The sequence below is a fragment of the Rhineura floridana genome, chromosome 4 (genome assembly GCF_030035675.1).
Source record: "Rhineura floridana isolate rRhiFlo1 chromosome 4, rRhiFlo1.hap2, whole genome shotgun sequence".
NCBI lineage: Eukaryota > Metazoa > Chordata > Lepidosauria > Squamata > Rhineuridae > Rhineura > Rhineura floridana.
This window is the reverse complement of record NC_084483.1, coordinates 106,552,925-106,579,326: the sequence shown is the minus strand read 5'-3', so window position 1 is coordinate 106,579,326 and position 26,402 is coordinate 106,552,925. Positions and strand designations below refer to the sequence as shown.

General features: G+C 40.7%; 1 protein-coding gene across 3 annotated transcripts in view; it reads right to left on the bottom strand.

Moving 5' to 3' along the window:
* The window catches only part of PEX7 (peroxisomal biogenesis factor 7), a 102,828-nt gene that overhangs the window by 64,947 nt on the left and 11,479 nt on the right, over window positions 1-26,402 (bottom strand). For all 3 annotated transcript variants that reach the window (XM_061623953.1, XM_061623954.1, XM_061623955.1), the window contains exons 4-5: window positions 17,047-17,124; window positions 14,997-15,105 (exon numbers count right to left, since the gene is read on the bottom strand). In XM_061623953.1, coding sequence (XP_061479937.1) covers window positions 14,997-15,105; window positions 17,047-17,124 — 187 coding nt within the window. The remainder of the gene's footprint in view (window positions 1-14,996; window positions 15,106-17,046; window positions 17,125-26,402) is intronic.

The window sequence follows — 26,402 nt, the reverse complement described above, 5'->3', positions numbered from 1 at the left end:
CATTATGTGATGAGCAATTGCTTGCAAAAATGTGTACGTTAGTCAAACTGCTCTGTTTATTAGGAGAAATTTGCACTACCATGCTGGGGGATTTTCATGAGGATTTTTTGTTTGTTTTAAATTGCAAATTGCTGCAGAAATGTGGGAAACTGAATTAAAGACTGGGAAAATGAGAAACAGAGAACCGAAATTGACACATCCATCCATCCCTAGTCCAGGCTAAGCTATGGGACCGAGGCAGCCTAGGCCACTTTGATGGATACCCTTTCCTGATATCTCTTTGTGGCTTTTGATACCATCAACCATGCTATCCTTTTGGACCAATTCTGTGGGATAGGAATTGGAGGCACAATGTTGCAGTGGTTCTGCTCTTATCTATGTGGCCAAAGAATAACATTGAGAGAGTGCTTTTTGCACCTCTAGTAAATGGTATAGCACAGTGGGGGGGAGAGTCTGGCTGGGAGTCCAGAGTCTGCGAGTTCAAATCCCCGCTCACGTCTCCTGGGTGTAAAAGGCCAGCTAAATATCATCCCCACAGTGAGTGGCGTGTAGCCATGGCCAAGCTGCATAGTCCCAAGGAGCCCAGTTGCCCCCCCAGCTGGTAGTTGCGGACAAGGAAGGGGCTGGCTTGTGCAGCTATGGCAAGCAGAGCAGGCCCTAGCCAGCTGGGGAGGACTAGCCTCAGCAGGAGGCAATGGTAAACCCCCTCTGAATACCGCTTACCATGAAATCCCTATTCATAGGGTTGGGATCGACTTGAAGGCAGTCCAATGGTCAATGGTAGTTAGGCTATGGGATGCCACAGGACACTATTTTATCCCCAATGCTTTTTAACATCTATATAAAGCTGTTGGGAGTGATCATTAGGAGTTTGGGGGCAAAGTATGCTGATGACACTCAGTTCTATTTCTCACTAACATCTGAATCAGGATGCCCCAGACCGGTACCTGGATACAGTAGTATGCTAAATAAGGGGCAATAAACTTATATTGAATCCTGGCAAGACGGGGATGCTGTGGGTGAGTGGTTCCCATGCCCAAGAAATTGGCCAATTGTTTGTCCTTGCTCTGAAAGAGGAGGTTTGTAGTTTCGGGGTGCTTCTGGATTCAGTTTTGTCACTGGAGTTCTAGTAAGCACTATATACATTTTATTAAATAAATAATTAAAATGTTTCCTGGTAAGGAATGACACAGAAGGCTAGGATAAGTCACAGACCAAAAGCAGCTTGTGCAGGAATAAACTAATGAGGGACAGGGTGAAATCTGAGCCAACAGTTCCCGACCACTTACCAAAATGCAGGTTTCTATATATTTATAGCAGCAATGTGATCTAGTTTGAGGACATAGGTGTTCTTCACAACCTTCCTTTCTTGGCTCTTAGGATCAAAGTATGTGAATTCTAGCAATCCTGAGGAAGCCACTGCTTATCCTGAGTTTCTGGGTCAATAATCATGGGTTTACTGAAAAAGAATAGTGTTTTTAAAATCTGATATGGCAGACTATGCTTTCTACCAGGAGATGGCTATAGGGTAGATGTCTCCGGAGGATGTAGCAATAGCATGTAACCTTGCTGGTCATAAGGAATTGGTTTTTTTAGACCCAGGAAAATGAAACTAAAATTATCACAGCAGGCCCTGATTATTTCCTATATCCAAGTAACTGAGCAGCTAATTCAGCACAGTGAAAGGTGACTTGTTTTTCTTATACGGTAATCCCCACCCCCAGGATTAGCAGAAGGTTTAAGGGGACATGGACAAAGTACGCTGGTGGGCTCTCCCCACCACCACCCCAGTGTTACCTCAGCATTGCCCTAGCACATGGTGCAACCCCCTCCAGATTTCAGAATAGCATTGGAAGCTTGCAGCGACAGACAGCAGCATTAAAGAACAATAATAATTTTTGGGGGCCCAGGATTGATAGAAGAAGGGCCGAGCTGGGTGTCTGCAGCTGCCACCTCTTTATGTTCTCATAATGCCTCTGGCCCCAATGTAGTATTGCTATATTGGGAGCTGAGATTTGGTCAAAATAAAAGACTGCAGTCACACAACACATCACATCTATCAGTGCTGGGAAGTAAAAAACAAAAGGTTAAAAGTTTTTTAAAACATATGCATACACACAAGGCATGTCAGCATGACATGTCAACTTCCAACACTGGACCTGGCTATGTCACTGCTTGGCAAACTGAGAGGAGTTCCATAAGCAGTTGGTGAAATGGCATGGTAAAGCACGAAATTCCAGTTAAAAATTCCACTGGGCGTGTCTAGGCAATACTTGCTCATTCCTTCCATTGATCTCCTGAGGAAAGTCTGACCCATTATTACCCACTTTGATGCATAAACAGAGGCTCAGCAGGTAAGTAATTGCCCTAGGAATAATCAGGGTGAACAAGAATAAGGTTTTGGGGTGTGCGTGTGAGCAAACTCTGTTCTGCCTGGGAGGGTGATAAACAACTTGCTGTCCTTATTTTGTTATCTTTTGTTAAATGGATGAGAACACAAACACAAAATTGTTAATTGTATAGCATTCCATGAGAATGCTACCCAAAGACCTCCAAGCAACTTACAAAATTGTTAAAAACAAATGCCTCATTCCACAAACAAACAAACAAACAAACAAAACAATAAAACAGCAACAACCACCCCTATAGCTACAGAAAGTTTTGGCAGCACACTAATAAGGTGGAATGATATGATGCATTCCAAAATGGAATATCCGCCTCATTTCATCATATAATAGATCTGACATCAAAGCTATAAAGTATATGTCAATTGTAATTAACTACTAGTATCAAGACTCATGGTCTTCATTTTTACTGCAGATATTTATTTTTATTTTAATGATGGATCTTGCTTGTCTCAAAACACATTATTGGGTTGTTATTTTTTAGAAATGTCTGTGTAGATCACCCTTGAATGTTGGGACACAAATTTCATATATACATAAATTAATAGTTTAAGGATTTCTAACCCCTTGTTAAATGGCTGACACCCCTCATAAAGGCCACATCACACTATTACACAGCAATCTTGTTTACAACAGATGCATATCCTTCATCACCCATGCAAATTTATCAAGGAACAGCATACAAATTAGGTCTCCCTGGTGGCTGCACACAAGTGTTTAAAGTCCAGGTGTCTGTTGTTCATGCTTTCCAGATTTGCTGTGGGGGAAAAATGGTGCCCACGGTAAAGTCTTAAGATATTGCCAGTCTTTATTCTATTAGGAGGCTTTTAAGTAGATAGAAGATAGTCCTCCAGGTCTCAAGGAACAAAAGAGGCATCCATTTTTCTAGTTTGAGAAATTACCAAGAATTTAACTCCAGTTGTTGCCTAAGGCTGCAAACCAATACACACTTACCTGGGAGTAAGTCCCATTGAATTCAATGGAGCTTACTTCTGAGTAGACATGTATTGGATTGCCACCTAAGTCCCTACATTTCTTTTAAATAATACTAAATTTACATAGCAGTGAAACAGATACATTTGTGTTACTTTTCAATCAGTTTAAATATCCAAGGATGCTACTTGCTGTCTTACATGGAAGTCTAAACAGGTAATACTAAATGAACATGTTGGAGCATCTGCCTACAACTCAAGACTAATATAACTGCAATGTTGGAATAATGCCACATTTTGTGATGTGCTTGGCAGAATAGTCAGCATGTCTCAACCCAAGTCAGTTCTGCAAGTCTTAGAAGCAGGCCATTAGGTACATTAAAGTGTCTGTAACTTCTTGGCCTTGGGAACTCGCTTATGTAAAAACAGAAACCAACTTTCCACCCATTTTTCAATTGTTAGTACTTAAAACAGGGACTCTTACCACTTCATATTTTCAAGCATGGTATTGTTGTACTATAAAAATGCAAGTATTCAAACTGACTCATGGATAGCACATCAAAACCCTTCTCAAAGAAGTTCTAGGAAAGCTCTGCTGACAATTTCTTAACAATTTGAAGTTCTCAGGTTGCTTATGGGAGACTGCCAATGTCTCATATTATCTGCAGTTCCAGGTTCCTCAAATGTAAATTATTTTCCCATAATGCACTGTAGCCATTAACATTTCTGTCAAACTCTTAAACATAAAATGTTAGCGCTGAATGAGAAAAAATATTTTAATTTATTCAAGAGCTACATAGCTTGCAATTTCTTTCTTTGTATGCTGATATTCTGGTGTGCAAATTGAAAAGAAAGAGAAGTCCACTGTAGCTGTGGGGAAACTTTTTTTTAAATTCCCTACTACAAGACGCCAAGCTTATTTATGATAAATGGAAACCTCCAACGTGACTAAATTGTTAAGACACATGTCCATATTTTCTTTTCCAGATGCTTGAAAATGTTAGAACAAGATCAGTTTGTATTTACTATAATAAATAAACTTAGCAGCCACATTAAAGTTTAAATGAATGCAACATTCAATTCAAGGTGCTGGTTTTAACCTATAAAGCCTTACATGGCTTGGGACCACAATACCTGATGAAACACCTCTCCCGACATGAACCCACCCGTACACTATGTTCAAGATCAAAGGCCCTCCTCCGGGTGCCTACTCCAAGGGAAGCCCGGAGGGTGGCAACAAGGGAGAAGGCCTTCTCAGTGGTGGCCCCCAAATTATGGAATGATGTTTGTGACGAGGTGCGCCTGGTGCCAACACTGTTATCTTTTTGGCGCCAGGTCACGACTTTCCTCTTCTCCCAGACATTTTAGCATGTGTTTTAAATTGTTTTAAATTGTTTTTAAAATATGTGTTTTAAATTGTATATTTGTTTTAATGTTTTTGGTTGCTGTAAACCGCCCAGAGAGCTTTGGCTATGGGGCGGTATACAAGTGCAATAAATAAATAAATAACCATTAAAACTGAAAGTCCTAGCAGTTATGGTAATAGCTGGATGTCATGCTAAGCTTCACAGACTTTTGCTCACTGCAGAAGCAGCTCTCATTTTCCAATTTTAGGTGTCAGAGTGCCTGCTCTTACAAGTAGGCATCTGATTTGTAAGTAGTTTCTTAGTGGTAAATTTAAGATACAATAAACCAGGGTATTTAACAACTTGTCTGGCAGCCATAGGCAGCCAAGAATTCCAAGTGAGTGAGTGAGCTTGCAGAGGAAGGGCAGAGGGATCACTCCATCCATCTATCTTCCACCAACCCATTTGGTTTACTTCACAACCAGCAAAATATTTATAGGTTAGTAACTTTTGTGACCTTATTTACAAGCCTGCAATAAAAATTATTTGAATGCACAGAGGATGCTTTCACAGTAAAGTGGAAGAACAGAGTGAATGGTCAAAGATAATTCAGCAATGCTGATTATGAGTATCAGGTACATGGACATTCTTTATGTGACACTCAGTTTTGTTTTCCAGGTAGAAAGAAGAAACCTTCTGGGCAAATGGCACAATGACTCATTAAACCCTTTTAACCATCAGGCAGTTTTGTTATTTATGTCATTTCTTTAATCACATTTTCCACATGGCTAGCCTTTTGTTGTCAGCTATACATTTATCAGGCCCGTGAGCTAGAGCAGCCTCTTCTACCTGATCTCCAAGCCTCTGTTATCAATCCAGAAACTGGTATTGACATCACGACAGCATAGAAAAGACAACATAGATTTAACAACTCATGGTTGTTATCATGATCTCACACTCTAAACAAGAACTGAGGCACCTGGGTAAGCTCCCACAGAAATACAGATGATTGAATGTAATATTAACAGAACAGCAAAGTGCTTTGCTACCTTTCCAAACAGTAAATGTATTTAATGCTGAGTACACATTAGTTGAAATGCCATTCAGGCAGGGCCATTCCCCACCCCCCTTATAATCTACTTTCCTTCACATCAGTGCTCATTGGCATAATTTGCACACCTGCAGATCCTTAAATATTTAATCACTTTTTTCCATTTCTATTTCTAAAACAATATATACAGATATTTTTCTCTTTGCTTTTTTCCTATGGTAATTTGTAAGGAGGAAATAAAAAGTACTTTCCCACTTCCTCAAACAAGGAAGTATACAAAAGTTCAGATTTACATACTGTATATATATACATTTATTGACTATTTTATAAAGTGTATGCTGCATTATTGGGAAGCATTCCATAAAATGCTGTTAATGCATTTTCATATAAAACAACCATTTATAGCTTAGATTCTATTCACATGTATATGATAGGATATGGGTTCACCACACACATAATAGGTTAGGGGTTTGGAGAATAGGAGACAGAAAGACATAATTGAAAGAAAGTTACTGGCTAGCAGTATATTTAATTCTTTTATATAGATATGTTTGTTCTAACAAGCCAAGAGCATTGTGTATATATGCACACACCTCATGAAAGGTCTTGGACATCACTGTAGGTCAGTTTTTTTGCCAGATTGGGGAAGGCTGCTGTTAGTCATTCTCTGAAAATGTCATCTCATAGTGGTATATCCACCAGCGTGGTAAAAAAGGTATTAGGAGGAAAAGAAGGAAGATCAGTACTGACTAAAGAGATTTGAAAGGATCAAGTCTCCACTGTGGTAAGGTCAGAAAGAACATCTTCCATGTGAGGAAAAAGGATCTCTGAAAAAATGTAGAAGTATATGCCATTTAGATTGAGCTGATTTATTTATTTAATTTCTAAATCATCCTTCATTCTATATCCCAAGGATGACAGGACAGTAGAGCAAAACACATCATAGATACAATAAAACAGATGAAATGAAATGAATAGTATCAAATTCAAAAGCTAAACACAAATCAGCCGCTGACATTGTTAAAATACTGTTATACAAGCCTACTCTTGTCCTCCAAATGCCTGCATCAAGAGGTAATCCTGAAGTTATCAATGAAGGAGACAGGTATGCTTCCAAAGTGAGGGGGGCCACCACAGAGAAAGCCCTCTCCCAGGTCTCTGAATAATAGGCAGTGGGACCACAAGAAGGGTCTTCCCTGCAGATTACAAGCCCCAGGCTGGCAAATATGGGTAGAATCTGCCTTCCCTTTAACATAACACTAAACTCTGAAGGACATCTTTTGAGACCACATATTTAATTACAAGGCAATCTTTTCCAAACACACTGGATGACTTTTCTTTTGAATACCATTACTATGTTCAAACAAATATAAGAATTGTCAAGAACGGCTAAGGTTGGCCAAAGTAAGATGGCTTGACCAGAAGGAATTGTGGGGAATATTTTGCATAGGTTCTTGGGATGATCTGAGCTGGGAAAAACTAGGGTGTCTCAGCTACAGCTTGTTGTTCTAACAGGAAGGCAGCTGAACCTTATCTACACTGCCTCGTACCAGGGTCAGAAGGCCTAAGTAGCCATAAATTAGTAGGCCTGCCCTTGCGGTGAACTTTTAGGCTATTCCATCATCAAGATGTGTCATGATTGGCTAATTGGCTCTCTCACTGTTGCTGGGCAAATTCCTATGAAAAGAGGGGCTACCCTTCAGTTAGTTGTCCTGTCCCATTCCATCTATGTGATGTTTAATAGTATAAGGAACCAAGTGGGGACCAGCTTTTATACTTTCTGGTTGTGAGTATTTAGCTTAGGTTTGGTAAGTTTGGTTGTGTTATGTCTGTGTAAACTTCTCACTGTATTTTGTATGAATGTTGACTATGCTTAGCCCTGTTTAAGGGCATTTGGGTTTGAAGGAATTTGTATGCTGCTCTTTTATATACACTGTTACTATATTTAATAAACTACCTCATATAGGGTTGTGGCTCTGAAACCAGTACCTTGACCACAAAACTACTGACTACTGATTTGGGTTTCACTGAAGGCTCCAGAGCAGTAAGTGGAACAATTGGCTCTTGCTCTTAGGAATCTCTGCCAGTCTATTGGTGTTCCGAGTTCCCCTTGACTCAGAGTAGGAGACCAGGTTAAGGGGTGGTGGCAGTCTACCTACCTTACAGGGTTGGCATTGGGTGTAACTCAACCCTGGTAAGAAGAGGCACGGGGACAGGTGCCCTAGGGTTAGGGGGTTGGACCCAGAGTTCTTTTACAAGAACACTAGTGGCTCCCATCCCTGCTTGCTTTGCTTGCCAACTCTGCCTACATCCCACTCAATAGTAGTATTATTATCATCTTTATTTAGACCCTGCCCTTTTTCCAAACTGGAACTCAAGGCGGCTTCCAGATAAAAATAAGTAATCATTAAGAACCTATAATAATATAAAACATATAAATATATAAAATCAGCATTAAAACAGGATTAAACTATTAAGATGTTAAAACCAATTAGATACACACTTAAAATACTGCAACCCAGTTTAGGAGCATACAAGTAAAACAATACCATACAGCATCCTCTTCAGTCACTACCCTTAAAACCTTCAGTTCCAAAGGCCTGCCGGAAGAAAAAAGTCTTGAGCTGTCAGTGGAAGGACTGCACAGAGGAGGCCATTCTTGCCTCCCTAGGGAGGGAGTTCCAGAGCCTAGGGGGAGCCACCGAAAAGGCCCTATCTGGTGTCCCCACCAGTCGCACTTGTGAAGGTGTTGGGATTGTGAGAAGGGTCTCTCCTGAAGACCTCAGGGCCCGGGCAGGTTCATACAGGGAGATACGGTCTGATATCAAGGCCTTCCCCCACCCCCTCTGCCAGGTACCCCCTGGCCATCTCTCTATCCCCTCTGTCATGCTGCCCCCCACCATTCCCTTTACCTGCTCTGCCAGGTGCTCCTAGCCATCCCTGCCACCCCCTCACCAATCCCACCACTCTATGTGCACACTGGTTGCTGAAGCTCTTCCCCCCCCGATCTCCAATCTTCCCCCTCACAGGTCTCCAATCTCCCCCCCTCACCCTCCAGGAGTCTCCAAACCTCTCCTTCCAAGGGTCTCCAAACATCCCCCTCCCTCTGCAAGGGTCTCCAAACCTCTTCCCTGTACTCCCCACTTACCTTATGACCTTGCTGCTACTGCTACTCATTCACTCATTCACCTGCTAGGCCTTGACTAAGCCCCAGCTGGGGCCAACTAGGCCCCCCCTGCTGCCCCTGTTGTCATCATCACTGCCGCCGCCTCCTTGTCGTGCCATCTCCTTGCCCTCCTCACCTGGTAAGTGTCATGCTACCCATGAATGCTTCAGTGCAAGCACATGCCTGCACAGAAGCCATCACAGGTAGCATAACACTTACAAAATATAATAAAGGTAAGATTAATAGCAAATCAGTACTATCAACCATTGATCTTCTCTCATCACTTTCCACAAAATTTCCTTAAGCAATGCAACTCTACTGTTCAAAGATGGGAGAACTACATTGATGAATCCAGTTTGGGACTTGTACACTCAACCTCCCAATCCATCAAGTAATAGGAGAGGGAGAGAGATGGGACCGCAGGGCTCCTCCACCTGCTCTGCTAAAAAATCAGCAACTTTTGCTCATTCTCTCTTTGAAAACGTTCCATTTAAGTCACTCATTACAAGAACACTGTAACTAAGACATAGTGCACGAGGTTCCCCCCTCCTTTCTTTCTCTCTCCTAATCCCTTTCCCTTTCCCATCATGTGCTTTAGATTGTAAGCATGAAGGCAGCAACTTATCACTGAGATTTGTAAGCTGATCTGGGAGCCTCTGTTTTGGTTGAAGAGTGGGGGGAAAGGCTTTAAATAAATAACTAAAAAACTGATGCTCCCATGTAGTAGCATGTTTATGCATGTAAGGTTTTGCAGACTATGGATCCTCAGACTTAAGTCCAGCTCAGACAGTCATCTCTCAGCTTAATAAACCAAAATCTGTTCATGCACAGAGTCTCTAATTAAGCCCAATTAACTAAACAGTATCTAAGTGACCAGTTTCTTGTTTCATCCGAAGCTGGTAACCATGGTTTCCTGGTTCAAATGAAATGGGAAACTATGGTTAATTATAGGTTTCCTAGTTTGATTGCTCATGCTGCAAAGGAATGAAGAGGCCGTGTGCATGTGCAAAAGGATACTTTGCTTAATACATCCAAATGTCTGAACACAGCCATATATTTTTGTATCGCTTGTAGTATATATGGTACAGGACAATCCAGAGAAAACAACAATTTACTGTGCAGCTCCTACATCACATACCATAACCAGCAAATCATCATTTTTGGTTTTTTATCTTACACTCTAAATCTATCCAGATAAATTATTCTTAAACATTGTTGTGATATCCATCTGATCTGGAGATCCAAAGCAACAAAACCAAACAAAAACCTGCAATAAAACAAAGCCAAGCAACAAAAAAGCAGATCTTACATATTAGAACCCAATGCAGAGAAACAATTTTAAAAACAAATTTCTCCTAGTAAAAGGATCCACAGATACTAATCTTAAGCAATGAAAACAAACACGGTGTAATTTGAAAGCCATGTAAGGGCAATACTGAGTAAGTGGCCCTTTGGATCCCAGCCACTGTCAACACCAGTAACTAAACACTGTACTAGTTAGATGTCCCAATGTTCTGACCTAGGACAGTTGTCCTTAAAAGGAAAGTCCAGAGAAAGAAGAATACATTTTGTGCCTTTCCAGTAGCCACTGGTCAATAACATAATGCAGCAATGTAGTCACTACGTTCCTTTCTCAGGTAAAATGATCATTTATTGTCTGGAATTTTTCTTGCTACTGCACAGCCATAAATGTCTCCAGGAATCTTCCTCCTGAAGAGACCTGTGTGATGGTACAGCATTTTTCCAAAGCAAGATCCATAATGGTTACAGTTAGGTTGTTATACTTACCCAATCTTTGCACCACAAGGAGAGGCAAAAGCTAAGAGTCCTTCAAGCTTAGCAAAGCATAAAACACTTTCTCAGAAAGTTACAGAAGCTGCAGCAAATGCTAACCTGGAATACTATGGTCAGAAAAGGACAAAATCTTTAAAAGCACTGCCAGTGAGATGCCAGTGTTCTATCTATGTGCTCAATCTTTTCTTTCTTTAATGTGTTTCATTAATCAAAAAGACTGAGAAAATTGCCCATTAAATAATCCTTAAAAGACCTGTCAAAATGAATTAAAAGTATAGTTCAGTATGACCATTCCACTACTGTACTTGGGTCTCGCTAAAGTTTTCAATCCAGCACAACTGTCTAGTAAAAGGGCATTTATTTATCTGCTGTTTTACATTTGCAAGGAGTTTGATTCAGAAGACTCTTGAATGCTCTTATCGATGGTGGACAAGTGGGGAAACTAACTGAAGAACAGAAATTATTATTTATCATTATTGTTTGAGATTTTTAATGCTCTAATGTAATTTGTATGTTTTTATGTTGTATGTTTCCCAGAGTGGCTGGATAACCAGCCAGATGGCGATTAATAAATTTAATAAATAAATAAATAAATAAATAAATGACCAAATGGAAACAAACATACAAAAATCTTGCAGTTCAAGTATCTTTTAGACATGCAACAAGTAAAATAACTGTGTAGAGCTGAGGACCAAAGCAAACTTTCTTAGCCATTTCAACTGAAATAAAAGACTTGGTTCCAAATAAGCCTGAGTCAGGAGCAGAAAGTAAGATCCATCACTTTAAAGTGCTAAATGGCATTACACTTGAAAGAAAGATCCGGCTGACCTATCCATTTGGTACATAAGAGAAATGGTCATGCTGCTACTAATCAAACAGATTAATTATGCTGCCTCAGTACGTAAAAAAAGCTCCACAACATGCTGAGCTTTAAAAACAACACACATATACACAGTGTATATTATATCTTCCCTTAAACACAAATATAGTACTAATTTTGATTCATGTTTATTACTGTAAAGTAAAAAATGGGCGATAAGCAAATTAGTTAGTTGGGAAGGAATAAAGGCTCTTCAGTGGCCTAGAGTTGGGCTTGTGACCATCCCCTCTGCTTCCTTCCTCCTTTACGCACACGAGTTTTGCTTTCATTTTAAAACAAGGCACAATTCCATCTTATGTACTAACTCAGAAAATTGTAATGTGTTCTAGTAACTGAAAAGAAGAATAAAGCTGTAGCTTGACATCCTAGTTTGCTAACAGGCAGAGCAATCCAAATGCCAGGTAGCTGTCGGGGGGGGGGAGGGGGGAGGTGAAGCCAGTGGAAAGCTCCATGGGATTCTCCTCCCACTCAGGAGCTGCCAGCCCAGTTGAACGCCAACTTCGTCGAGAGCTGCGTGCACAACCCAGCCGGGAAGTGCAGGCTCCCACAAACAGGCCTTTCTGGGATAAGCGCTCCCTGTAGATGGCCATTAATTTTTTTTTTACTGTGCCGGTGTTTTCGCTGGCCAAGTTTCCAGGTGGACAGGGAACCAGGGAATGGCTCAGAATGCGAGGAAGGTGTCGCATAAGCCCTCCTTGTGGCTCCACCAGTGCCAGGGCCCCGGAATGCCCTGTTTTCAGGGCTTCTGCCCGCCAGGCTGGCTGTCCCCAGTGGACTCCTGCCAGTATGGCAGGCTCCTGGGGCCACGGCGGTGGAGGAATGCTGCCAACAGAGCCGGTGTGGGCAACATGCAACTCCCCCGGCCCAGCAGAACGGTGAGTTGGATTACGCCCTAACTTTGGTTAGAGGAAGCCACAGTTGCCCAAGTTTGCCTTCAACCTCCTCACCTTTTGCTATATAGATTATCAAATCTGTTGCAACAATGGCAAGATAAAATGCAAATGAAGCACTCTGAACACTCAAAAGGACTATACAAAACGTTAAGTCTTAATATTACCTTTACAATAATACTGATACAAGGCCCATTGTCCTAGAAAAGCATAGTAAATAAAATAATTCTTAAAAAGATCTTTGCTATAGTGAACCTTTGCACTATAGCCCCAAATCCCTTTTCAAATCATTCTGAAGATTTCAGCTTACACCAAGAGATACTAATCATTTTTATAGTCAGCCAAATACACAAGAAATAAGTAGGAGCTGAAGTAATACAATGATTTATTTTCAGTTCCCATGAACCCCACACTGCAAAATATATAAATGCACTACCCAAAGCCTTATTGAGCCTCATTTTGAAAAAGTAGCAGAATGTTCCACAAGTTCCTGAAGTATTCCACTGGTGTGGGGACTCAATTCACACAAAGTGTATTTAAGTCTCCTGGTTTTCATAAAAGCAGGGATTTGCTTAACTCAAAATTCCTTCTCCTTTTGATGAGCCATAGATTCCACCTCTCCACTGAAAGTGAAATTGGGGCTGGTAGTGTGCAACAACCCCACACATGCCCTGCTAATTGGATTGCCAATGCCAGATTATCTGTGTTATCAACTATTCTCGTGCTCTCTTCTCCCCCAGCTCCCATCAAGGACACAGTCCTGGGCTCCGAAAGAAAATAAACATGTGATCTTCAAAATACTCCTAAGCTTTTTGTTTTAATTAAAATAATTATAATAAGTTCTTGCTCTTATCCCAATGAAGATTAATTATCTTGCATAAATCCATATTAAATTTTCAGATACTTTAAATAAATAAAAATGTCCAGCCCAGCCCAGTTCTTTCTTGGGGCAGTTTGCCACCAAGAATCTCCTCCTCTAGTTTGGTCCATGAAGAAACCAGATTTTCCCCTACCCCTTCATAAATGCCAATCAAACATTTTTAGGGGCAATTTGCCATCAAGAAGAATCTCCTCTCCCTTCCCAACCCCCTATAATAAATAGGGCCCAGTCCGGCCTATGAAAAAGCCAAAACTGCTTTTAGAGTAGTTTATCACCACTCTTCTCACTGATACATTGTCGTGAGCCAGGCAGGAAGGGGGCAGATAGAGAAGAGCAAACAGAGGATGAGTACTTGGACTGGGAACCTGGGGAGGGGGGAGATAGGGGGATGGACTCATAGGGCATCACAGCCCCCATCTTGGACAGCTCAGCCTCCTCAGCTCCTGACCCCCCCCCCGTGGAAGTGCTGCTGCCGCCGCCACTGCCAGACACTCACCTCGTACATCAGACATTTCCCAGCCGAGTGCTGCCCATCTACCCACACCTGAGCTGCCAGTTAGCAGCCCTCCTCCATCAGAGTCAGAAGCTGAGATCAAACCATCTTTGCCCTGTGCACAGTGTTAGCTGAGGGCCAAAGTTCCTAGCAAGCATAGTTAGGTTAATGAGGCGCATTGCTTTTGATGTATCTATAACTTTAATAAAAAGAGAAGAAACCAGATGCATCTGCAACTGGGTCCTTCAATGATGGGCAGATGTCTAGATATATCTGAGCATGCCCAGAACTAATTTGTGATTCTGACATAGGCTAAGACTACTAGGTGGACTGCTCTTGAAGCAGTCTAGACTCCTTCCTAATTTGCTGTAGCACCCATGCTAGATGGGCCTCTTAACAACAGCCTTCTAAGAGGGCTGACAAGCTGGCAGACCAACAGGAGGGACCTCTTTGCCATAGCTACACTTTTGGATTAGGATTCGCTGAGTGGGGCAGAGAGCTGTGGTCTGAAGGCTATAAGGCCAGCTCCCTGCTGAAGCTAAGCAGGGTCAGGTCTGGTGAGTGCCTGGATGGGAGACCGCCTGGAAACCATATGTAAGCCTTGGGTTTAATGAAAAAAGAAAGGCAGGACATAAATGTGATAATAAATAAATAAATAAATAAATGTTTATAGAGCTTCTCGGAGTTCAAACAGAAGTATAAAATGAGTGTTGAACAAGAAGGAGGGTGTGGCTTTGAGATTTGGGGGTGGGAATTTAAAATTGACATTCTCATTAGGAGGGCTTTGCCTCAGTAGCCCCAATGGATTGGCCTCCATTGGGTAAAAGATGCAAAAGCAGAATATATAAGCATTTACAGTGCCATAGTGGCAGCGGGGAAAGGAAAAAAACTTTTGCAAGAGAGAGAAAAATGCCAGTAATGAAACACCCTTGTGAAAAATTGCCAGTAGTTCACTCAAGTGAGACAACTGCTGATCCATGCAGGAAGACCAAGTCAGTGGAGTTAAAAGATAACTACTGAACCTCCACTTCAATTATAGCTATACATTTATCATTTCTTCTGCTGTTTAAATAAATGTATACCACCACCTGCTGGACAATTTAAAACAATCAAACATAACAAAAGGCTTTCCTTTGAGTACTGCAGTGTTAATATTTACCTGAGGCAGATGCAAAGCAGCCTGGGATGTGTGGAGACCAAACTGTACTATAGATGACACCTTCGTGGCCTTTACAAGTGCATACCGATTGTCCCACAGCAGGATCCCACTAGATATAATATAAACAAATAAACAGCTATTTGTACAGTGCAATAACTAAATGCAATACATTGGATTTTATTTGCTTACATGAAAAACAACCTTGTTCTGGCAATATGTGCAGTTTAACAGCACACATTATTTTCCTATTATAATATGTTCATAAACAGGGTAAAAGTTTCTACTTTTGAGTCATATAGCAGTGGTTCCGAAACTTTTCCCCCATTGATTACTTGAAAATTGCTGAGGGTCTTGGTGAACTACTTAATGATTTTTTCCACCTGTTGTAGCTATTGTAATGTGCTGTGCTAGACTCTGTATGATGTTTAATTGTATTTTTGTTGATTCTTTTACTTATATTGTATTTTTTGTATTATAATTTGAATCCCATATAACTCTATAAAATTCAAATCGTGAGTGTTCTTCCTAGACACATCATGGCCACCTGAATGAAGCTCACAGAGCACTGGTGATTCATGGACCACAGTTTAGGAGCCCCAGTAATACAGGTTACTGACTGGAAAAAAATTATTTCACAGTCTAACTGATTTTTAAGTTCAGCATTTGTTTTAAATTTAGTCCTGCCAGCCCTTATAAAAACCTAGGCTATAACCACAGGTGCATTTACCTTCAGTGGAGTCACTGGAATTTACTTCTGAGCAAACATGAATAGGATCAAGTTTCTTTTTTTAAATAGCTCCAGATAGTTTTAAAAACAGAGCCATTTCAAAAGTATAACAATGCCTTCTTTCAAATATGGTCCCAAATATCTCTGTAAAAAATAAAATAAAATAACTAGAGGCAGTTGTTGTCATGTTTGTCCCTGAAAATAATACAAAATAAAAAGGTGTCATCTTCCATTGGAGCAACTTCTCAGTGTAGGAGTGTGAATCTAAAATCTGTTAGAAATCTCCTATAAAACAGCTTTGCTTTATATGTTTTGAGAATTTTCCATCCTGCTGCATGAAGAATTCTATACAGCTTGAGTGCCTGAATACTCCTACATCATCATGTATTACAGCAATCTCGTTATCACCTTTTCTAGTTTGTGTTGCAAAATAATCTCTCTCCAGAACTCACAATAGTGTTCAATTCCAGGTTTTATTACTCACTAGACATTTTTAATTGGGATGTATGACAATATGCTACTTCAACCTATTCTGGAAGAAATAGTACAGGAATGGACTTTTTTGAGAGAGGCAATTCCAGCATATCCAGCATTCCAGCTGAATTCAAGAATGGCACCCACACCTACAGCTGAAGGAGAACAATCTAATATCCCAGAATTCTACCATCTCCTTCTACTGCATGTTCAGACCAAGCCCATAGCACTGGCAATATTATTCTTCTGTCTTTGTCTTATTCAATTCCTACTACAGGACATGTTGCTCCAAAATCTCTTGTTTACCAGGAATTCTGCTTCACTCAACAGTATGTTCAAATTTATTTACATCATCAGCTCAGCGAGTTAGTGGCAATGAAACAAATCTGTTACAGTACACAAATATGATCAATTTGTGTTCTGCTATACAGAGAACCACATCCTATGAAGTCTCCAAATGCTGAATTAGCTCACTGCATATCACATTCACCCTGGGCTCCTACTGGGAAAAAGAGTGGGATATAAATTAAATAAATAAATACATAAATTTACAAAAGCTACAGCAGGGTTGAGGAATCTGTGGCCCTCCAGTTGTTGCTGGATGCCAACTCCCACCAGCATAGTCAACAGTCAGGGACAATGAGAGTTAGAATCTGGATGGGGCCACAAGTTCTCCACTCCTGAACTAGAGGGCCCTCACTTTTAATCTATCCAGTATAATTTCAACAAAGAGAGCATGGCCGTATCTGTTCAAACAAAGAGCAAATAGAAAAGCACAGGTTAAGAGACTATCATCTTCCTGAATGTTGAATTAGTACACAGTTTAAATAGCCAGAAGTACAAACTTACCAACTTTGCTGTTTGATCCCATGACCCAGATACTATTAGTTGTTCTCCTCTAGTCTGGCTCCAATCAACGCTGTAAACCTGTAAATATTGGATGAATTTTAGTTTTTACATGCACAAAACATCCAAGTTTCTTCAGCTGTATTTAGAATATTTTTTCTCCCTGGCCACTAGTGGGAGTATTTGTTATTAAATACATTAAATCATAAACCCTCTTAATTGTTTACATATCTAGTGAAACAAAGCCCCATAGCAAAAGCTTTCTCTTATTAACACTTGGAATTGAACAGTGTTATATATACAGGCTTCAAGATATAGAAAGTATCATTATCCAGTTCATAAAGATATAAGATGTAGCTTATCTATTTAGTTACATTATTTTTATTGTTATTTATTCAATTTATATCCCATCCTTCCTCCTGAAGGAAGTTATGACACATGAAATAAGAAATATATGATAGGTTAGATACATTTTGTTTCTTATGAAAGTGTATTACTGCAGTCTTTACTTCGGGCCCTCGGCTCCTCTTCCTGATAAAGAAAGCCGAGAACTGTTCAACAGTCTGTTTTCATGTGCTTTCCAAGATGGCTCCTGTGCTCAATTTCTGTTGTCCACTATGATTATCTCCAGAACTTCTGCTCTTTAAGTACCTGCCCAGACATTATTCACTCCTGTTCTCTATCATGCTATCTTCAGGCTCACACATTTTCCCTTCATTTCCCCCCATCTCCCTTCATTATATACAGAAGACAACGTCCAAACCAGGAAGCCCTATAGATATCTGAACATTCTTATATCTCTGAACATCTCTCTCACACAATTCAGATTACTAATTCAAAGTACCAGTGACCTCCCACTACAGATGCTGACTTTTGCACAAAGTTATAAGGGAAGAAGTGCATAAGCTCAAAGGCCACCTCAAATCTCACCAGAAGAAGGCAACATCCAGACAGTTCTAATTTTAACACGTCAGAACTGACAACCGCTTTAATGTTCTGCTTTGAAAAGTCAGAGTATATTCAGAGATAATTCACGAAGTATAATCTGAGATAACGCCTGAAGGATGGCAAGATTGGTTAACTAGGCTTAGGGTTGACATATTGCCCGGTTAGCCAGGTTTTACCTGGATTCAATCCATGGCACCCAGTGCCCGCTTAGTCCATTAGGTGGCCTGGATTCTCAGCTTTCATTTTCAAAAAAAAAGCTAGTCTCTAGCCCTTGTGGATCCAGAGACAGAAGGCAAAATGTGGTGGCAGTTTTCTGCCCATTTTGCCCAAACTTCCAATGCAAAGTATTTAGAGTTTTCACCAAAGAGATGACCAGGGCTTTAGAGCGATGCCAGTTTCCATCCATAAAACCCATAAGCCTATGTCACTTCCTTGCATTTTCTTTTAGAGCTTTGGTGGGCACACGTGCTGCCCTCAAGTAATTTTTTGTTGTTACCGCAGCCACCCTTTGCTTGGTCAGATTGCTATGGTGAGTCCAGGGGATGGTGTTTCTCATGTGTGATCCGAGTCATGCCATGGGCCCTGGGGGGGGGGGAGACTGGCAGCTCCTGAGTCCCAGGCAATGTTCAACCCAAAGGGATCAATGTAAGAGCATACTTTAGTCATAGAGGAGGTCCTGCTAATGTCTTGTCTAATCAACAAAATCAAGTCTAAAATCCTTTCACAATTTCTGTAAAAGATTTAAAACCTTTTATCTTGGGTAACTCTAATATCACACCAATGTTCTACACAGACTTTGATTCATAGTTTATAATAACATTCTCCTGTGTAGTACACTGCTACAAACTGCACTGATCACATATTATAGCCATTCTGCCCCTGTGTTATCCTATAGGTTTTTTTAAACGGAGCTAAAAAGATGAGTAGTAAATATTAAATGTTGACGGACAAAATATATCTTTTTAGAGAAACAGAATAAATGTGTTGATTACTGTAGTAGAATATATGATCAGATTGTCTCTTTAGATGTACTTTTAAATGTACTTTAGATGTGCTTTTTGAGACTAGTAAACTTGTATCATTTACAGTGCAATCCAATACATGTCTACTCAAGTAAGCTCCACTGGGTTCAATGAGATTTACTCCCAGGTAAGTGTGTATTGGATTGCAGCCTTAATTATTTTTTATGTTGGTTAGATTTTCTATGTATATTTTTTTAAAAAAAAGATATGTGGAGTAATTCAAATAGATTTTGTTCATTTTTTTTCACTACCTCATACTGAGGATATGATCAGAATTTCCCATAGCCCTGGAATATATTGTTATTGTTCCCAGTTAAGACTATTCTGCCTGCTTCATTTAGCATTGATGTTCAGTGTAAAGTTTCACAAGTCAGTGAGAGATATTTCATATATTTTACAATCTTCTGTACAGACCAACATCGCAGAAGTAGTAAGCTACAACAGATGTTAAAGAACTATATGGACAAAATCAGCAGGGAAATATTATTTATGAAGTGGGACAAGTAGCACAATGGATTTAGATCTAGAAGTTATAGTATTTCTAAAATTATTATCTGAATTTTGACTTGTTTTTAACAGTGGAAGGGCAGGATATAAATCCTCTTAATAAATAAATATCCCATAGTATTGGAAACTAAAGTCTAGGCATTTAAGGCTGAAAATGTAAGGTGTTTTTTTTTTTTAAAAAAAAGATTCCTCATATCCTCCCCCAGTTTTGGTGGTAATCACTAGGCGCAAAAACAAAACAACTGGACAGTGCAACCATTAATATACTTAATTTACATCATTGCATAATATGCAAGTTAGCCTGCCCGGATTTGTGGAACTGGAATATGGCAACCCTAACTAGGCTGCAAAACACTTAATAATTCTGCACTATTACCACTATAGCCAGGCTTCAGTGATAAATCTCAAAAGGCTGATATAGAGAAACCTGGTGCATTTATTCACAAAGCACTCACTGCTTGTGAAACACCATTCTCAAAATTGCCAAGTGCTAATCCTGATGGGATATGTCAGAAACAGTCCTGCTGGGCCTGTGGCACCTCTTTCACACACTAACATGGAGCCACCACACAGACTTTAAATTAGATACATCTTACTTTTTACTATATCAGCAGACCATTGTCTTGATCAGTCTTGTAAATAAGCTGAGAGAAGCTACTAGCTTGCAGATTTTTACATAAACATACATTAATCACCTCAGTTGTTCATGCTCTGGGAACCTCTCGATTGGACTACTGCAATGCGCTCTATGTAGGGCTGCCTTTGAAAACGGTTCGGAAGCTACAGCTGGTGCAAAATGCGGCGGCCAGACTAATAACGAGGACCAGGCGGTCTGAACACATAACACCTGTTCTGGCCCGCTTGCACTGGCTACCTATATGCTTCCGGACCAGATTCAAAGTGTTGGTTTTAACCTATAAAGCCTTATACGGCACGGGACCACAATACCTTTTGGAACGCCTCTCCCGATATGAAACTGCTCGTACACTACGCTCAACATCGAAGGCCCTCCTCCGAGTTCCGACTCATAGAGAGGCTCGGAGGATGGTAACAAGAACTAGGGCCTTCTCAGTGGTGGCCCCCGAACTGTGGAATAGTCTTTCCAAAGAAGTGTGCTTGGCGCCAACATTGCTATCCTTTCTGCGCCAAGTTAAAACCTTCCTATTTTATCAGGCATTTTAGCTTTTCTTAAATATGTTTTAACTGGTTTTAGATTATGGATTTGCATTTATCTTTTTTGTATTGTTCCATGTGATTCTATTGTATTTATTATATTTGTTGTACACCGCCCAGAGAGCCATGCTAGTGGGGCGGTATAAAAATTCAATAAATAAATAAAAAATAAATAAATCACTTATGGCTTAATAAGAAAAAGATTACCCAGAGACAATTCTTATTCTTCAACCAGGCAAGAAACTATTTTAAGTTTGCCTCTGATGCTAATGTTTGTTTCCATAACAAGTTGTACAAGGACAAGTAAAAGAAACTCCTAATCAAATGTGATGCTCATGGCGTTATTCTCTGAAATAAGAGGTCATCACTTGATATTGCTCGGAGAACCACTAAGTGCCAAAATTGTCTATGGCAGAATTAAAGCCAACATTTCCTCTGATAATAAAGATCTATACAGCATTTGCACAATTAGTTCTGAAATATTATGAATATTAATGACAGCATTAATGAATAAGAAATGGATTAAGCATCAAGATGTTATTCAAAAGAAATGTCAGCCTGTGTTTATTGGAAGATATCTATATCCATATTCCAGTCAGGAATCTTGCTAAAACATGTTTAGATGAACTGAAAAAGTCTTTTCTATCTCGCATAGTAAACATTTTGCTACAAATGTCTCTAACCTGTGGCTGATGCCTTCAATTCTCGTTTCCTAAGCAACAAGTAGTCTAGAGGTTGTCATTATTATTCACTATTAAAATAATACACTAAATATTAAATGATTTGCAGGGCAGGAATTGTATCTTGTATGTTTATAGACATGCCTTCACAGATTCTGACACACAAAAAACCCCAAACTAAAGGGAGGTAAGAAGGCTGCTTTGAGTTTTGGATGTGCAAGATTCTGTCCTTGCTCTGTCAAGATAATGTACTCGTTTTATATAATGTTAATTTGTCATTTTAATCTCTGGAAGGGTCCTCATATTATGCTGAGGTTTCAAGCAGCTGTTTGCTTCAAGTATTTTTCTCACACTAAGCTAGCGAGTGAGAGCCAGTGTGGCATAGTGGTTAGAGTGTTGGACTACGACCTGGGACACCAGGGTTCGAATCCCCACACAGCCATGAAGCTCACTGGGTGACCTTGGGCCAGTCACTGCCTCTCAGCCTCAAAGGAAGACAATGGTAAACCACCTCTAAATACCGCTTACTATGAAAACCCTCTTCATAGGGTCGCCGTAAGTCAGAATCGACTTGAAGGCAGTCCATTTCCATTTTTCAAGCTTTTGAATGGGCAGAAGTAGTTTACGTACTTCTGCCTGCTCAAGAGCTCAGTCCAGTATTAAGAAGACACCACAGTTCCCATGCACAGATAAAATGGGAAAGATGTCAGTGGTGCCCACAAATTATGGCTGGCTAGTAATGGACGACCCAAAAATTGTGTCTTTGTTTACAGTTCTAAACAAGGTCTAACTAGTTTTTGGATCATTCTACAGAAAAGACTTCAAACTCACTTAATAATTTAACTAATTTAACTCTCTTTCCTAGAGAGCCGTAGTTCTGTAATGGGGATAGGAATTTTTAGCACCCTCATTAAACCGTAATTCCCAGAAGTCTTGGAGGAAGCCATGACAGTGAGGATATAATTGCATGATATAGATCTGCCCCCCTTTCTCTTCATATAGCTCTCCAGAGATTCTTGGATGAAATGGATTATCTTGACCCATTTCAGTCTGGTTTCAGGCCCGGCTACGGGACAGAGACGGCTTTGGTCGCCTTGGTGGATGACGTACGCAGAGAGCTGGACAGGGGGAGTGTGTCCCTGTTGGTTCTACTGGACCTCTCAGCAGCTTTTGATACCATCGACCATGGTATCCTTCTGGGCCGCCTTGCCGGGATGGCATTTGGGGGCACTGTGTTGCGGTGGCTCGGCTCCTTCCTGGAGGGACGAACCCAGAAGGTAGCGCTGGGGGATTACTGTTCGACTCCTTGGCCGTTGACATATGGAGTCCCTCAGGGTTCAGTTTTGTCCCCTATGTTATTTAACATGTACATGAAACCGCTGGGTGAGGCTGTCCGGGGGTTTGGGGTTTGGTGTCATCAGTATGTGGATGACACCCAACTCTATTTCTCCTTTCCACCTAAAGCCAAGGAAGCTGTCCTGGTCCTGAACTGGTGCCTGGCATCAGTGATGGACTGGATGAGGGCTAACAAATTGAAATTAAATCCAGACAACACAGAGGTGCTCCTGGTTAGTTGAAAGGCAAATCAGGGAATAGGAATTCAGCCTGTGCTGGATGGGGTTACATTCCCCCTGAAGACACAGGTTCGCAGTTTGGGTGTGCTCCTGGACTCAGCTTTGAACTTGGAGGCCCAGGTCTCTGCAGTGGACAGGAGTGCTTTTGCCCAGCTGAGACTGATGTGCCAGCTGCGCCCGTTCATGGAGACGCCTGATTTGACTACAGTGATGCATGCCTTAGTTACATCCCGTTTAGATTACTGTAACGCGCTCTACGTGAGGCTGCCTTTGAAGACTGTTCAGAAACTTAAACTGGTACAAAGAGCTGCAGCCAGAGTGCTAACTGGGGCTGGTTACAGGGACCATACAACCCCCTTGTTACGACAGCTCCACTGGCTGCCAGTTTGTTTCCGGTCACAATTCAAAGTGCTGGTTTTGACCTATAAAGCTCTATATGGCCTAGGTCCAGGCCCTTCTCTCAGTCCCAACACCTTCGCAAGCGCGATTGGTGGGGACGCGAGATGGGGCCTTCTCAGTGGCTGCCCCCAGGTTCTGGAACTCTCTTCCTAGGGAAGCATGAATGGCCCCTTCCTTGCTATCCTTCCATCGGCAGGCAAAGACTTTTTTATTCTGACAGGCTTTTGGACTAGAAGATGTTTAAGATAGGGCCTCATAAGGTCTGTTGTATTGTTCTATGGTCCTATTCTTAATGTTTTAAATTGTCTTAGTATCTTAAGTGTAAGTTTCATGGTTTTAATGTTACGAATAGTTTAATTCTACTTTAATTGTATATTTTTGCATGTTTTTTTACCTATGTGTAGTTTTTATTTGTAAGCCGCCCTGAGTTCCAGTTTTGGAAAAAGGGAGGGGTAAAAATAAAGATTCATTCATATAGCCTTTATGGTTTTCTCATGCACATAATCTTTGCAGGCAGTAACCTCCTTCTCTTGTTGACACTGCTATAAACTCAGCCCAGTCCTATACTCCAGGGCACAACAGGGAATCATACAGGAAGACACCTGCAGCTTGAAGAAGGCGACATCTCATTGGTCCCCCTTGCAGAGGCAATGGGAGCCCAGGCCCCAGAGGCTGGAGAGGTGGAGAAGAGCTGCAGAGCCACCCTCTTGACATCAGGATTGCTACAGCTTATCTGGATGGGGCAGTGCAGGACTGTGCAGACACACCAGCAGAGCCAATCCTGCCACTATATTGTGCAGACCCAACCTCACCACCAGCCCCAGACCCTTCCAGATAAGCTATTAGGGTTGCCAGGCTCAGGGCCTGAGACTGATCCTTCGGAGAAGAGAAAGTCAGCCAAGTGCAGGTGTTCTTCCCCCTGCACAACTGTTAAAGATACAGAAGACCTCTTGGTTGCCAGGCCCGGCCTCAGACAAAACTGAGCCCTGAGGGACCCCATATGTCAACGGCCAAGGAGTCGAACAGGAATCCCCCAGCACTACCTGGCAACCCTATAAGCTATAGTAACACTAGTGTTGGAGGGTGGCTCCATGGCTCTGTTCCACCACCTCTGTACGGCCCCATACTGGGAAAAAGGCTTGTCCCACACTGGGAAAATGGCACACAAGCACCACACAATCATTTTGGGGCAGGAGGGGGAAGAAAGAGAGGGCTGTGCCTACACACAGTTCATAATGCTGCACCCTAAAGGCCTTGCGTCCCACCTCCTTAGTAATTTTTTTCCATAATTATGAGACAGTTGGACACCAACTCTTTCTGTGCTCTGTTCTGCAGACCTAATTTCAGCATCAAGAAGTTGTTATATAGGCAGCATGAGCCTGTGCTTCCACTTTTAACAACTAACACAACAACCAAAGGGGGATCTAATCTTTGCCAAAGCCTCTGTCTGAAGCTACCTCCAGAAATCACCAGATTCAGATACTTATAAAGGAGGAGACAAACGTATGTCATAGAGACAGTTTAAAACAAGTCTTCCCAAAGGAGGAAATTTCTTTCTAACCTCTGATAGTTAGGAGTAAGTTTATTCTTTTTCACTGGGTAAATAAATTATATGATCAATACGATCCTCAGCAGATAGTAGCTAGAGCAAAATTAGCTATAATTCTTGAGAGATTTTGCCAGACATTAAGAGGCCTGCAGAACATTATGAGTCAGCATGCTTCTGTGAAACCCATATAGCTGCAAAGTCTGCAAAAAAGAGGTTAGCCATCTTTATGAGAGCCAATAAGTAATAACTCATTTCAGAAAGCAAAAGTTCATATGATATAAGAGCACACAACCTAATGATTTGTGTCCCAGAAAAAAAAATCTTCTGAGTTCAGTTTATAGACTGTACAGAATTAAAAAACCTTATGTTTACTATTAACACTACAGATGATGAAATAACGGAGATTTTTTCTAGTGAGTCAAAACAAGTATATACTATGCACAGAGCTTAGAAGATTACTTTTAAAAAGTAATAAATTACAGTTACAACTACATGGCCGAAAAAAGTAGTAATTACTGTTACAATTTCAATTGCTCTGAAAGTAACTGATTACCTTTTCTCAAAAGTAATCACTAGTTACATTTCAGTTACTTAAAAAAAAGCCTACAAGGTGCTGGCCTTGGCTGCTGCACATCTAAGTAGCCTAAAACAACATTAAAAACTCACATATGGTGAGTGGTGGCAACACCTGCCATCTCCAAAGATGGAGAATTATATTTTTGTATGTTTGTTGGTGTTCCTACTTGCCTTCTTTCCTGTGTTACTAATGTTTGTACAGAGAATCTAAACTAGAAAATTTTATTTCCCTCATTATTCATCCTAGAAATCTGTGTCAAATTTATTTTCATTAATTTCAAAGCCTTTTTATTGGTCAATGTAATATGATGGTGAAGACAGCCTTTTGTGTTTCAAACTGGAGGTTATGTTCTGTTTTGGGTGCATTAACAGTTGAATCTGAAACTGCAGTTTGATGTAAAATCGGACTGATTACAATATGTTGCTACTTAAGCAATGACTCCAGCTGTTGGAAAAAACAAACTTGGCCAGCTCAGATGCATGTGTTCAGCCTGCTATGCTTAAACCACTCCACTTAAGGAAAGGTGGGTGTGGTCAATTAAAAACCTAGAGCACACCTAGCATTTTGCTAGAATATATTTCACCTCCCACTGTTTTATCTTGTGCAAATTGAGACACTCCTGAGGTCCACTGGAGACTATTTTCCAGAAGTCAGTGCCATTATTCCACAATTATGTTTGGAGTTTTTTTAGTGTAAATGTTGCAAAGTGCTGCTATACTTCACATATTCACAGAAATATATTCAAAAGAAAATGATTTCCTATAGGAAACTTTACTAAAATTGCAAGGTAAATCAGACATATTTAAAGCGACTATCTGAACTATATCAACTGTCTTACTAATGTTGCCTTCTCCCTGCTAAAACAAGATCAGCACAGCACATGTCTTCTTTCTATTATTTGGGCTGATTGCAGGTGTTGCCACTACTCAA